Source organism: Bos indicus, chromosome 1 (assembly GCF_029378745.1).
Source record: "Bos indicus isolate NIAB-ARS_2022 breed Sahiwal x Tharparkar chromosome 1, NIAB-ARS_B.indTharparkar_mat_pri_1.0, whole genome shotgun sequence".
In the NCBI taxonomy this organism is placed as follows: domain Eukaryota; kingdom Metazoa; phylum Chordata; class Mammalia; order Artiodactyla; family Bovidae; genus Bos; species Bos indicus.
The window spans coordinates 153054218-153069299 of NC_091760.1; the positions used below are offsets into that span (position 1 = coordinate 153054218).

The 15082-nt window shown below is 38.4% G+C and overlaps 1 protein-coding gene across 5 annotated transcripts in view; it reads right to left on the reverse strand.

Moving 5' to 3' along the window:
* Window positions 1-15082, reverse strand: part of ANKRD28 (ankyrin repeat domain 28) — a 225751-nt gene that overhangs the window by 43340 nt on the left and 167329 nt on the right. For all 5 annotated transcript variants that reach the window (XM_070797137.1, XM_019964561.2, XM_070797139.1 and 2 more), the window contains 5 exons: window positions 10126-10268; window positions 6944-7156; window positions 3076-3154; window positions 2232-2346; window positions 522-604 (listed from right to left, as the gene is read on the reverse strand). In XM_070797137.1, coding sequence (XP_070653238.1) covers window positions 522-604; window positions 2232-2346; window positions 3076-3154; window positions 6944-7156; window positions 10126-10268 — 633 coding nt within the window. The remainder of the gene's footprint in view (window positions 1-521; window positions 605-2231; window positions 2347-3075; window positions 3155-6943; window positions 7157-10125; window positions 10269-15082) is intronic.

Genomic DNA, 15082 nt, shown 5'->3' on the forward strand with positions numbered 1-15082 from the left:
AAATCTGTTCAACTTTTGTAACATGCTAATAGAATACCATTTAAAGTAAAATCTTATATATTTAGTACTTCTACACATTTTAATAAATATCTTTATAGTAATATTTATATTAACAGAAAGCTACTGATCCTGTTTTGTATCAAACTATGACTGTGGTATTTTAAAACAGTAATTAAATATGGTATACATTTCAGACCTAGAAGATACTGTAAACTGGTCACTGGTTCTTAAAAAGGAACCATGCAAATGAAGATATTTTGCTTCCAGACATAAAAGGACTACTTCAGAAATATTCCACATGCCATTCCCCAACTAAGAGAGAGGAAGAAATCACTAGAAAAATAAAACCTTTCCCAGAGTTGAAGAGAAAATCAAATCTTATAGGGCCCAATATCTTCTAAGAGGGGTTAATAAATGATCCATGATTGGATGTATTTGTATATAATTTTGCAAAAGCAGGATGGAAGGGAGTTTGGGGGAACCATAAAAGAGGATAATTTGTCTGTGAAGGTTCCACTCACCAGAAGAAAGAAGTTTCCTACAGCAATCTGAAAAACCACTTAAGGCTGCCAAATGGAGGGGGAACATTCCATGTATGCCACGTCTAAAGCAAAGAGGACAGTATCTTCATCACAATGCGAGAAAAATATAGTCACTTAAATAAAGTAAAAAGAAACTACTTAACTTCTCCAGCAACTTTCCTCTTGGAGTAGGGTTTTTCGAGCTCAGACTACTTACTGTCACTGTGGACCTTGTGTGGGTCTGTGCGTGTGTGGTGGGGAGAGGGCAGGACAGTGTGCGTGTGTGGTGGGCAGAGGGCAGGACGGTGTGCGTGTGTGGTGGGCAGAGGGCAGGACGGTGTGCGTGTGTGGTGGGCAGAGGGCAGGACGGTGTGCGTGTGTGGTGGGCAGAGGGCAGGACGGTGTGCGTGTGTGGTGGGCAGAGGGCAGGACGGTGTGCGTGTGTGGTGGGCAGAGGGCAGGACGGTGTGCGTGTGTGGTGGGCAGAGGGCAGGACGGTGTGCGTGTGTGGTGGGCAGAGGGCAGGACGGTGTGCGTGTGTGGTGGGCAGAGGGCAGGACGGTGTGCGTGTGTGGTGGGCAGAGGGCAGGACGGTGTGCGTGTGTGGTGGGCAGAGGGCAGGACGGTGTGCGTGTGTGGTGGGCAGAGGGCAGGACGGTGTGCGTGTGTGGTGGGCAGAGGGCAGGACGGTGTGCGTGTGTGGTGGGCAGAGGGCAGGACGGTGTGCGTGTGTGGTGGGCAGAGGGCAGGACGGTGTGCGTGTGAGCTGGGCAGAGGGCAGGACGGTGTGCGTGTGTGGTGGGCAGAGGGCAGGACGGTGTGCGTGTGTGGTGGGCAGAGGGCAGGACGGTGTGCGTGTGTGGTGGGCAGAGGGCAGGACGGTGTGCGTGTGTGGTAGGCAGAGGGCAGGACAGTGTGCGTGTGTGGTGGGGAGAGGGCAGGACAGTGTGCGTGTGTGCTGGGGAGAGGGCAGGACATCACCAATGTCCCTGGGCTCGAGCTACACTGGGTGGCAGTGGCACTCTGCCCTAATTAGGACAACCAAAAATGACTCTATAGACATTTGTCTCAGGAGCAAAAATCATCCCACCTGCTTTGCCATCAAGAATCATTACCACAAGGCAAAATGTTTTGCTTAAGACTGTTCACTGCAGTAATTTTTCCTAGCAGTAAAAAATCAGAAGTAAGTTGTGTTTGTAAATGAGGAGAATGAATAAACTGTGAAATCTTTACACAAGAATTAAATTTTATAAAACGAATGAACTAGAGTTACTTACAGAGATTAAGAAAGGAAAAAAAGCCCTAATTTATATTTACATGGCTAAATCAACAACCGCATGTAAAAAAAGTTTCATGAAGCATACAGTAGCATACCATTTTTAGAAAGCTTAAAAGAATATTTAAAACATTTATGAACATATAAAAGTATAATAAAAATGTAAAACTACACATAGGAATGATAAGCATCAATTTAAGTAGGGTGTGTATTTCTGCAGAGCATGCAAGAGAATCCATCTTTCAAACAAAATTTTACATGGAAACTTTAACATATTAGTCATAATCTAGAAAGAACTGGGATAAAAAACATAAAAAGACCCAATGAAGTCGTATTAAACATTCTATTACATCATCAACACCAAAAGGAAAAAGCTCAAGCAACAGTCCCACGTTCAGGACAAACCCGCGCTCCCCTGCCTGGCAGGCGCTTACTTGGCGGTGTCGGCCCCGCTCGTGATGAGGGTGTTGATGAGCAGCTCGTGGCCATACCTCGCTGCTATGTGCAAAGGAGTGTTGCCATTCTTATCTTCACAGTCGATTACAGCTCCTGCAACAAAGGAGGAATAAAATCCATAGATTTCATCCACAGCAAAGTTACTGGGTCAGGCACTGGGATTACAGATTTTATACTTAGAGCAATTTCGTGAACTGAGCATAAGATTTTAATAGATTTAAAAATCAGAAGACAGTCTGCAACGCCTCATCAATTATTTGATCATGAGTTTACTCCTACCCTTTCCTTGCCAAATGAGAACAGCTATTGTCTTAAGTATCAATTCTACTTATAAATAGTCCCTTGGAACATGGCTTGTGAAACACTGCCTTAAAGTAATGTACCCAAAAGTCCTTTTTATTTAAAAGTTTAGCTTGCCTAGTACTAATTCAAATACAAACGAAAAGAAAAGAAATGAAAATGCTAAAAACAGTTCAAAATATTCAAAAAGGGAAAGAGAAATGCAACTGAGTTTTGTCAATATATAATAAACTGCAGTGGAAAGGCAGAGTTATTTTTCTATTTAGCATGTTTTTTTAAAGCCAGTACTAACTGCTAGTGATATTATATAAATAATCTAAGCGAAACAATACAGAAATAAATGAAAAACAACTATAAAAGATACATGTAAGTGGCATTTAAAATTCTTCATTATCTGATTTTCATGAGATATGATATCAAATGTCAAAATTATGTATACTGCTATAACAATTCCTCAATACCATTCATTATGTGGATGAATGGTTTTACTTTAGAAAAAAAACAAACAGAAATACTTTTTACCACTCTGGATAATGGTTTGTGATCTGGAGAATCTACCATGGAGGGCAGTCATGTGCAGTGGAGTTTTTCCATCTTTGCTCTGAAATAGACACAAAAAAGATTTAAAATTCTGGTTATATTCATAACACATAATTGTTCATTTTATTTTGAATATCCTCTTGCAACCTTATTTTGTATAACTATTACTCAAGCATTAGGTTTAATAGGTGCCTATGGCAGTGTAAAACAGTTTTCTGAAATTATGAACTAATGTTTTAGTATGTATACCATAAAGCACAAATATATAGTGCCTACAGTTTATAGAAGGTCCCGAGTGGTAGGTGTGTTATAATCTTAATATCACTCCTATTTCACAGATGGGGGAACTGAAGAACAAGGATACTAATGATTTGACCAAGGTCACGTCATTGGAAGTGGTACAGCCAGGATTTGCTGCAAGGTTCAAAAATTTCACATTGCTATAATTCTTTTGTCCTAAAAGAAATGCTGAATCCCTCCCTGACCAAGGAAAAGTGAATGTCAGAATTAACTTCAGCCACTATAATTCACTTTAAAAACTTTATACATTACTTAGTTTATAATTATTTGTAATCAACATTGTTAGCTTTTTCTCAAATTACTTAAGATAATAAACTAGACTGGTTGTGCATGTGTATTCAATGTAGGAATTCTGAAATTTCAGAGGAATTCCAAATATGAATTAGTGATATCTTTTACTGTGAGTTAGGTAAAGTCCTTTCTTTCCTAAATTATTTTGTTAATCAAAACATACATGTGATTATCACAAAGGAAAGAAGTATTTGGGGTACTCTGACCAAAATTTACATATAGGATGGGGGTGGGAAAAGGTATAATAGCTATCTGGCTTGACAACTGGATATATTGCATGAAATTGTATTTTTTTTTTTTTTTGCTTTCAACATACATACTATCCAGAGTTTCTATCCTCTATAGTAACTGATTACAGAATAAACACTTGAAGAATGGAGGAAAAAAAGGCAGCAAGTGACATCGTCAATGTAGCGGGGTTCATGATAAGCAAGGTTATGAAAAACCAGACCTATATTGCTCTTTTTAAAAGAACATTCACTTTACATCTAAATAGTATTTTGTAGGACAATCAATTTAAAAACTTACAAACTGAATATTTATGAACCTAAATTTACATTCCAAATGTAAGTCATCCACAATTTGATCAGGTCAGAAACATCAAAATAGAGAATGAAATGGGAGGAAAAGATGAAGGAGAAAGATGACTTGATAAGGAGGACTTGAGGGTCAGCAAGTATGATTTTCTTTCTTATAAGGCAAATTTTAGAGCCATAGCGCCTTATTCAAATAACCATTTGTCAAATATAGGTAACGTTGGTGTCAGGAATGAAGATATATTCTTCAATGAAAACACATTACTTGAAAACTCACTACTATCAACAGTTTTTACATAATGTCAGGGTTGGACGGTACCCAGAAATCGTCAACAACCTGGAGAGTGTGTTTCAATGAGCTTGGCGCTAGGGTAACTGGACAGCTGCACATCAGCAGGAAGTCACACATCCTTAGTCAAGATCAAAGCAACTTTTATGGAATCCAGTTTTAAATCAATGTCATGGCCTGTTGTCTTCAAATCTACTTCACCACCACATCTTAACGACTTTGCTAAAATATTCCCTTGTCATGTGTAAAATCCACCACTGAATTTTCTAAATCATTAAGGAAGTAATGTCAAATAGGACCACTGATATGAGCAAGTAACCCTCTTGTAGAAATGATTCTCATCTCTACATTCCACAAGAAAACACAGACTTAAAAATAACTACAGGTACTGGTCAGCTACGTAGGCAATGACACATGAACCAAGTAATTAAATTATTTTCAAACTATAGTAACTGTCTGTCTAAACAGCACTGTATAAAATAAACAGCTTAATTTTTACTGAGCCATCGATACACTAAAAAATGCATAACAGTTAATGATACAGGTAAGTCTCTCTTACTCCAAGACACTTAATATTTAACAAAGATAATTTTAACTATAGCCACTTTATCATAAACAGATCTATCTAGACTAAAAATATCTGATGAGATCTTTTCATTTGAAAAATGTTAAGATAATTTCAATTTTTTTTATTTTGAAACACTCTTTACTAAAAAATATTACTAGGCTTTTGAGGAAACAAGTAACAAACCTCTCCACTCCTGTTAAGAATTTTTTTTTTCTGAGCACTGATTATCCAAACAGCAGGAATTCTTCAAATCAAAATAAATTCAAATTGAATAAATTCAAATAAATTCAAAATAAGTTCAAATTTATTATTAGGAAATTTTTAGACGTTATTTAAATTATTAACAATAAAACTTCAGTAGGTGATCTGACTGAGAACCGAAAGCTTTAAATGTATTTTCTTAAAAGAAACACTTGTACCAGAGAGGGCTTTTTTTTTTTTTTTTTTAATATTATGCCCTTTCCTTCCATGGTTTGATATGTATAAATTCTGTCCTTTAGCTGGCAGAGGGCAATTTAGAGCAATGACCTAAATATAGATGGGCTTGCTGCTGCTACAGCTGTCAGAGTGGGTCAGTGGCATTGTTAAAGGATGTTTTCAAGTTAGAGATGAGAAAACCGACTCCCTTCCCTATCCTCTGAAAGACACCAGCTTATCACACCTACAAAAGGAGCTGAAATGTTATGTAATTAAGCTCTGAAAACATTCGAAGCTTAAATATTTTTACAAATCCTAAATGGTTCTGTTTTTTTTTTAATGGTTTCTTTTTTTCATTCCACAAGCCACGGTTTGGCAAGTGCCCAAAGAATGAATTAATAAATTAATAGATACAATCAGTGAAAGCAACTTGGAAAATATAAATGACAAGTACACATTATAAAGTAGTTGTGTTCAAAATTGTGGTTACATGTGCATTTCCAAAGACTTATGTAGTAAAAGTACATTTATTTTAGCTCCAGAACTTTTATGTATTTCTAAAACTTAAATGCTCACTCTTGAAAGCAACTGACCAAAAATCAACTATTCCTTGTATGTAAACCACTGATATTCATCTTTTAATTTTTCTAATATTGTGAAAAATTTCAAAACAGGAAAGTTGAAAGAATATTACTGTGAACACCCATATGTGTACCACCTAGAGTCTACTGCTAACATTTTACTATATGAACATTATCATACATCAGTCTCTCTCTCCACCCACCCATTCTATTAAGTGATTTTTTTTTTTTTTTTTTGACCAAGCTGTGTGGTATGCAGAACAAGGGATGAAACCCATGCCTGCCCAGTAGTGGAAGCTCAGAATGTTAACCACTGGACTGCCAGGGAAGTCCCTAAATGATATTTTTCAAAATTAGCTACAGATAATCTACTTATTGCCTCTAAAATACTTTGGTATGTGTATCATTAATTAAGGTTGAATATTAGCTTGGTTTGTAACCTTCTAAGGGAACATTTACATGCAATGAGGCCTTTGAAATCTTAAATGTACCACTTGATGAGTTTTGACTAATTCTTATTCATATAACCCAAAGCTCTCAAAATACAGGACATTACCACCATACCAGAAAGTTCCCCCATGCCTTTTTATCAATCCCTGCTCCCAGAGACAATAACTGTCCTGTTTTCTACCCCCAACTATAGATAGTCTGGCACCCCATTACTATTTGTCTGTTCTAAAACTTTATATAAGTGGGAACAGTGAACAAATTCTTATGTAACACTTTTACTCAGCATAGTACTTTTAAGACTTATCTGTGTATGTACCAGTAACTCATTCCTTTTTACTGCTGAATGGTATGTGCTACCAACAGTATTAACATAGCACAACCCGAAACACTAGGTAGGGATTTTGATCTGACTTCCTACCTTCATATTGACGTCGGCCCCATTGCCTACTAGAAGCTCTAAACACAATGCTCCGTGTGTAGATGCAGCAGCAAAGTGCAAAGGAGTAAACCCTTTCTCATTCTTCTGATTTACATTAGCACCAGAGTCTATCAGTTCATTCACGACAACATCCTGTCCATTGTAGCAGGCTACGTGAAGAGGTGTATTTCCATAGGCATTTGGCTCATTCATCTATTGGAAGACAAAAACGTCAATGTTAATGCAGTCTTCCTAATTATTAGTGTTGTAAGCTACCTTAACAACGTTGTGGTTGAAATCAAATTATTAAAGTGAGAAACAGGGATAAATAATACAGATAAGGCTTATAATTTTAAACTTATTTTAAAAAAACGAACATAACTGCAGCATTTTGGTGTCAAATGGATTTTGTACCATCAGGGAATATAATTCATATAGACAAATGTCTATTTCAAGACAAAACTGAATGATTACATGAGATATTTTAGGAAAATGAAAACAAATATTTTAAAAAGCATTCTAGGTAGAGACAATTAAAGCATTAACTCTAAGAATCATGAAAAATGGACACAAACTGAAAATTGACATATACTGAAAAACACACATATTTTCTCCTGGTTCATTTACAGTGACCAAAGATGAAAGTTGGTTTTTAGTAGACTGCAAGATTTTTAAGAAATGAGTGACATCCTTTCCTATTTATTTAACTCATTTTTGCAACAAACTTAGGCTCTAGATATATTCCAGCCTACATACTGATACACTGATATGTTACCAAAATGAGTATGCTCTAAACAATGTGATCAGTACTGAGAAATAATTCATATAACTCAAGTTTATCTTTCTATTCCTTAAAAAATATATTGGATTAACATTTTCAAGTTTACACAGCTTTCCTGTAATGAAGAATTTTACCTTTGTCCCTGTCCTCTGGGAGGTAACCCACGGCACACCTGATAGACATGTGCTTGTCTAGGGTGGGAGCTGGGTACCCTGCAGCTGAGAGGAGGGTTAGCAGAGCGGATAGTCTTCAGGGGCAGGGCCACATAAACAGCCATGGGATTTGGGGGAAGGGCTTTGGATCACTTGGTCTCAGTGGACTGAAATCAATCACATGAGCAATTCTGATCAATCATGCCCATCTAGTGGAATCTCAACAAAACTCTGATAACAAAGCTCGGGTGGCTTCTCTGGTTGGCAATACTGCATGCGTATGTCACACTCTGACGCTGGGAGATTAGAGTCCCAACTCTGCAGGGAGAGGCCAACGGGAGCTTTGCATTTAGAATGAATACTTGTGTGTCTCTTCCTTTGGCTGACCTTAGTTTGTATTTTTTCTGTGTAATAAGGCATAACTGTGAGTATAATAGTGCTCAGTGAGTTTCTGGAGTCCTTCTAGTGAATTATCAAAGCTGAAGGGAGTTCTGTGCCCTCTATCCTTGTGGTTGGGCCCAATCTGTCACAACTTTAACATTTTCCTTTCTCAGATCTCCAGTAACAGAAATAAGAGGAACTGAAAAAGCCACACATAACTTTAGTCAAATCATCTAGATTTCAACACCCAAAGCTGGCAACCTAAAACAGATTCTCCCTTGGAGCTCCCAGAACTCTGAGAGATCACGTGTGCTGCCTTTAGTCACCCACTTCATGGCTGTTTGTTACGGCAGCTCTTAGAAGCTGAGTCATGCAATCAGAGGCCATGGGTCACCAAGTGGCTCAAAGTCTGACCACTTTTTTTGAAGAACACTCTCACCAGAGTTTATTTTGCTGCCAATAAAATATGCTTTAAAAATTGTCCCCGAATGGACTTGAAACAGTGACCAGAAGTAGGCTGTCTCATTTATCTAGATCAAGGGTCTCTTGGGCATTATAATCTCGGTGCTAAAACTGAGCTATAGGAAGTGCTGAATTGAAAAAAAAACCTTTCATCTGTTTGCACTCTACCTAACTGTGTTTGGCTTTCTGATCCCTATCTTTCAAAAATTAAGTGCTTCATATAGTCCTTAAATTAATAAAGAGTTCAACCAGGTCACCAACTATCTTTCTGTCTTTGCAGCTGATCTAAACTACCTCCCTCTCTCCTGGTTGTTTTAAATCAACGGCTTAGTGGTAAAGAATCTGCCTGCCAATGCAGGAGACACGGGTTCAATCCCTGGATTGGGACCCTCACTTCCTGGAGAAGGAAATGGCAACCCACTTCAGTATTCCTGGGAAATCCCATAGACAGAGGACCCTGGTGGTCTACACTCTATGGGGTCGTGCAAGAGTCGGACACGATTTAGCAACTAAACAATAACAAATAGTCTGTTTTAAAGAACCAGACAAGCTTGTCAGACCTGTACCTAAAATAAGAGTAGAGCTACTAAGTGAAAGTTGCTCAGTCACGTCCAACTCTTTGCAACCCCATGGACTATACAGTCCACGGAATTCTTCAGGCCAGAATACTGGAGTGGCTAACCATTCCCTTCTCCAGGGGATCTTCCCAACACAGGGACTGAACCCAGGTCTCCTGCACTGCAGGCAGGTTCTTTACCAGCTGAGCCACCAGGGCAGGGTGGCGGGTAACATACATGTGTGTAGAGGATGGACTATGGGAGCGCCAGGTATTCTTAGCTGTCCCGGTTCTATTATCAAAGATATTCAGATGAAGCAGGCAACCCTTCCCTAACCAAACAGACTCATATAGTAAGGAATACTTGCAGCTAACTAGAGGCCAGAAGCCTCTAGTTTCCCTGCCTACTTCTGGTCAGTACACTGTATTATGAACAGCTACAGTCATTTAAAGGAAATATTAGACAAACTGGGCAAATACTACTAACAATAACCAAGCCACTTAGGAAAATAATTCAAGTATGTCTGATCTGCTGGTTTCCACAGTTGAAATGAAGCTACAGGGGGCTAGAATGTGATGGAAAAGGAAAACCTCTGTCAATCAACCATTCATCTTTGGAAAATATTCTACCTCTTAACACATTTGACTAACTTCATGTCTTGGTCAGAATCAGCAGACTGTATATTATGCAAAGGAGTATAAACATAACACTATTAAAAGACAAAAACGTTACTGTAAGAAAACATCTTTTAAATTTGAAAAAACCTCCACTGACAATGAAATCACAGACAATGAAATCACAAACACACAAAACGCTCCATTCTTCATCCTGCTTAGTCTGTACACCTACATCAACTCCAAGATCGAGAAGGTACTTGACTACGCTGATCATCCCACTGGAGGCTGCTGCGTGGAGAGGCGTGTAAGACTTCTTGTCCTTGCATGTCACCTCAGCTCCGTGTGCCACAAGTAATTTCACTACTTCAATGTGACCTGAAAATGTGTTTATGAAGAAAAAAAAACAAGCAGAGAGCGTATGGAAAATATGAAATACAATACGATCTTGAATGTCTTTAAAGACAGGTAAAAGTACAAATTAACTAGACAATGCTCGACAGTCACCAATTAATCACGCTATAACCAGAGAGTGGACACAAGGAAAAAGTAAGAATTCAGGATAATTTTGATAAATGTTGACAGGCGCAACAAACAGCTGAAAATAATACATTTAATTATCTTATCCAATGATGACCCTGCAATCCTCCTTTCCCCTAGATCATGTTTCCGAGGTTGTTTTTAATACACTCTCAAGTTACTAAACTAGCTTATTTCTAATATAAGACATTAGTTTATGTTTGCAAGCTTTAGCGGAATCTTCTTCTATTCAGAAATCTGGGAGTGAATTGGCCATATTTCTTAAAAATGTCGTCTTTGGAACATTAACCTAAAAACTTCTCTCTATTTCCACCAGCTGTCCTTAACAACCTTAGTTTGTTGCTCACCCATGCTGACTCCCAAATCTCAGTGGTCTAAACAATCAGTGTTTTCTCATTAGCATTATGATAGCTTGTCAAGAGGGCTCTACTCAGTCCCTCAAGGATCCAGACACATGGAGCTGACACAATCCTGAAGGCAGCTGGTCACTGTGCCAAGAAAGGGGACTAAGCTTCACACCACTAATCAAATGCTCTGGTCCAGAGGCCATGCTGCTTCTGTTAGTCAGAACTAGTCTCAGGCTGCCCCCAACCATGCAAGGAGGCCAGGAAGGGGGACCTGCATCTGAAAGGTGAGAGAGCCACTGGCCTCCTTTCCTGTCCCCTCACATCTCACCAGATGAGGTTACAGTGCTTCCTCCTCCTCCCCAAAGCTCTGCCACCACTGTGTCTTTGTTCATGAAGCCAGTTTCTTCACTGCACAGGATATTCTGCCTGGATGTTTCTTTCTAATCATTGCTATTAATCCATGAAGAAGGCCATGTCAGTTCCTATCTGCCCTAGAAGGCTTCCAGTTCCCCAGAATTACATGGCCCAAAGCACCCTCTACCTGCAAATACTATCTAATAAGCATATAATACCTTGTGATGTTTCTTATACTTGAATCATTATTTAACTAACATTTTAATTACTTTTATGTATTAGGTTCCCAAATATGGATCTTTAAAGGAAAATGTCATAGGCTCTTATGGTCTCCTTCATGGTATACTTCAAACAAAAGACACCCAATAAACATTTGTTGCAATAAACAAGTTGTTCATGATGTCATTTTTAATATGCCTTCATAGGAAAGGAGTATATAAAGTTAAAAACTATAAATATGAGATTTTCAAACATAGGACCCCACTCTCCTGAAAAAAGGATACTATAAGATGTATAAAGAATCAAGTATATTTGGTTGTTTATATATATAAATTATCAATTTAAGTGGATACTTTCAGACATTTTCTCCCATCTTTATATGAAAAATATCTACTATATTTTTAGGAAAGGAAAAATCAAAAGAAAATCTATTAAATCATTAGATGTCAAAGTAAATGTGACTATCATATAAGAGCAGTAGCTGGTACAAAAGCTCTCTCAAGACAGACATGTTACTTCTCTGACCTATGGCTCTAGAAAAAACAACTACTTGGGTTTGTGGTAATGTATTAAAAATCAGGACCTATAATACCCGGGAGGGTCACACATAAATGGAGCTTATTTAAACCAGGCAAATGCATATTATTCACTAATAGGCCAAAAAGAAACAAATTCTTCTGATTTTTAAGACTAGAAGGCCCATAACACAAACATACTGGAAAAACTGTTCAAAATATATCACTCTAAGTAAATGACGCAGGTCATATTAACTGTGTAGATTCCAGGAAGTGTGAACTTTTCCTGATGTTGATAAAAAACCTATTTTTAAAAGGGGCCACACGTAAGCAAATTTACTATCTTAAAATTGACAAATATTTATTTAAGTACATTTCTGAAATATGCATAAATTCCTTTAATGGACCACTGAAAACATGAAGAAGAGGTCTTTCCATAGTCAGTTTGGTGTGACTTATTTGAAAGAAAAAAGGCAAGAGAGTTCTAGAGTGAAATAAATATATTGTTCTAGCTAGGCAGACCCTAGCCAGAATATGTATGTTTTCTCCTTATCAATATATAAAATGATGGTACCCAAGGGGACTAGGTTTCATTCAATTTATCTGAGTGTATTTTCAGAAGATAGCATTCAGTAGATAGCATGGCATACTTAATTCTGTAATCAGTAACAACGTTCTTTAAAAACAATTATATCCAAGCAATGTAAGCTTGGTAAGTATAATCATTATCCTTCAGGAATTTGGAAAATTCTCTGTATTTTTCTTTTGTTCATGAATGTATAAATAAAACGAGCTATGTTTGTTTTTTTTTTTTCAATTTTTACAGGAGTATAGTTGGTTTAAAATGTGTTAGTTTCTACTACACAGCAAAGTGAATTAGTTACACATATACATATATCCACTCCTTTTTATTTTTCAGATCCTTTCCCCATACAGGTCACTGCAGAGTGCTGAGTACAGTCCCCTGTGCTGTACAGCAGGTCTGCACATTTTTATGGAAAGAAAAGGAGCAGGAAAAAAAAAAAAAACCAAAACCAAACACCATTTCATATCAACTCAAATTATGAACTGCTTTTAAAAGAAATAATGTAATGAATTGCTCACTAAGGTAATTAACCTTTACTTAGTGCCCTCTATCTCAGAGTCATCACAGTAAGGTGACTGGATTTTGTTAAAAGCACTGTGCAACGGAAAAGATGAGTGAGTAAATGGGATCTTAATGAAGGTTCACAGTAGGAACAAATACAGGGGAGGGAGGGGAAAATAATCAATTCATTTGAGGTGAGGATGGAGTTGAGAATTTAGTCGTAGCTCAAGGGGAAGAGGTAGAGCCTAAAGAGAAAAGTAGTCTCAGCCAGGAGACAGCAGGCAAAGAAGGAAGCCTGGGAGGAATAAATTACAAGAACACATGTGAGTCCAGTGTTTCCTGGGCTAATCCTGACAGAGTCTCTAGAGGTGACAGTGATCTGGACTTCAGGCCTGTCTAATAGACCAGGTAATAAACAGCTCCCTACTTCCGTATATTTAGCTCCTTTTAATTCTGAACACCTAAAACAACTGAAGTTTTTGAAATTGGGTGTAAATACTCTTCTTTCTCCAAGCTTAAAGAAAGGAAGAGACAAGGAAAAAAAAATATTAACCTCTGAATGTTTATGCTCAAAAATTAAATGGACTGTGAGGCACAAAAAATACAGAGTATTTTCTACAATCACAATCAGCCTAAAAAATGACATTTAGCAGATCAAGGAAAACAAAGCCATCCAAGGACCCTGAGATACACACACACCCAATTAGAGGCAACCCACAAAATTCTGTGGCCTTTAATTTTATGAAAACTGCTGTTTAGCCAAGCCTAACTCTTTGAAGATAAAAAGCCTAATGCTCTCTGCTTAATGTGTGAAACTTTTACTATAAGTTACATAGTTTAAAATCAGACTCGTTGTTCCTAAACTGTCTTTAAGAATAAGCTACTCTAGCATATTCAGAAAAATTCCCAAGACTTCAATACAGAAAATCTACAGGCTGTGAGGAGACAGCAGGAGGACACCACAGGAGACTTGCTTCTGGATGTCTTACCTTCCATTAACAGAAGAAAACTGCCCATGACGTAACTAGAGGCACAAGCCTCTGGTGTGAGAGAAACACCAACCGCTCCAGAGTTACTTTCATGATAGGCAAAGGATCTTCCTGAACTTGGCGTTACTGACAAATTGCTTTGAGTTCATTTGGTTTCTTACATTTTTCTATTTTAGAATTTTATACAGTAATTTTAAATCAATAATCTTCCATCAATCTTCTAGTTTTAAGAGAGAGCTAGGAAAAGACAAAAGCGAATGCAGGCAGTAATGGGAATAGGCCATGCCTGTGTGAAGAGGGGCTAGACTGCCCTTTGTGGTCAGCATGAGAGGTACTCCAGTATGAGAGGGAAGAGACCAGCATGACACAACAGCTCCATCAGTCCGTGTAACCTTTCCTAAGCAAGAAGAATCAGCATAGTAGAAGCAGAATGGACTTCTGGGAGGAAGAGAAAACGTCCTGAGCTCCATGGCTGCAAAGAGAGGAGTTCCTCTCTACTTGAAGATGCCTCCATCCACGGCTTCCTTCCTGAGGCACAGCCGAGCCCTGCAGGACTTGCAAAGTTAGGGGCAGGTTAAGATTCACTTCAACCTGCATGGTTTCAGCACCCACAAGCCAGCATCTTTCCGTTCTTTTGTAAGCATCCTGAGGAAGGTTGGCGCTTCTCCTCCCTGGCTGTCCAAGTCACCTCAAGAACCCATTAATGCTTTGGCAGTGCTCTGCTCACAGAGCGACACAGGTCATAAGTGGTCTGCCCCAGGACCATTTCCCCACGGACTCTGTTTCAGACAGCAGATTTTGGAGATCCTAAGACTTTTCAAGAATTCCAGCCCCTTTCTCATTGTGCGGCACAGTTCGTGGGATCTTAGCTCCCCAACCTGGGACTGAAAATATGCTCTTGGCAGTGAAAACACAGTCCTAACCACTGGACCACCAGGGAATCCCCTCAAGAATGTTAAAAGCAGAAAAGTTGGTATCTACACCTCAGTTTCTTTCTGTGAAATTACTGTGGTAGAAATCAAACATGATATGCCTATTTAATCCAGTGCTTGGCCCAAAAGGTTTTCAAAAAAAATTATTTGTTTATTTTTGGCTGCACTAGGTCTTCATTGCTTGCTCAGGCTCTTTTCTAGCTGTGGTG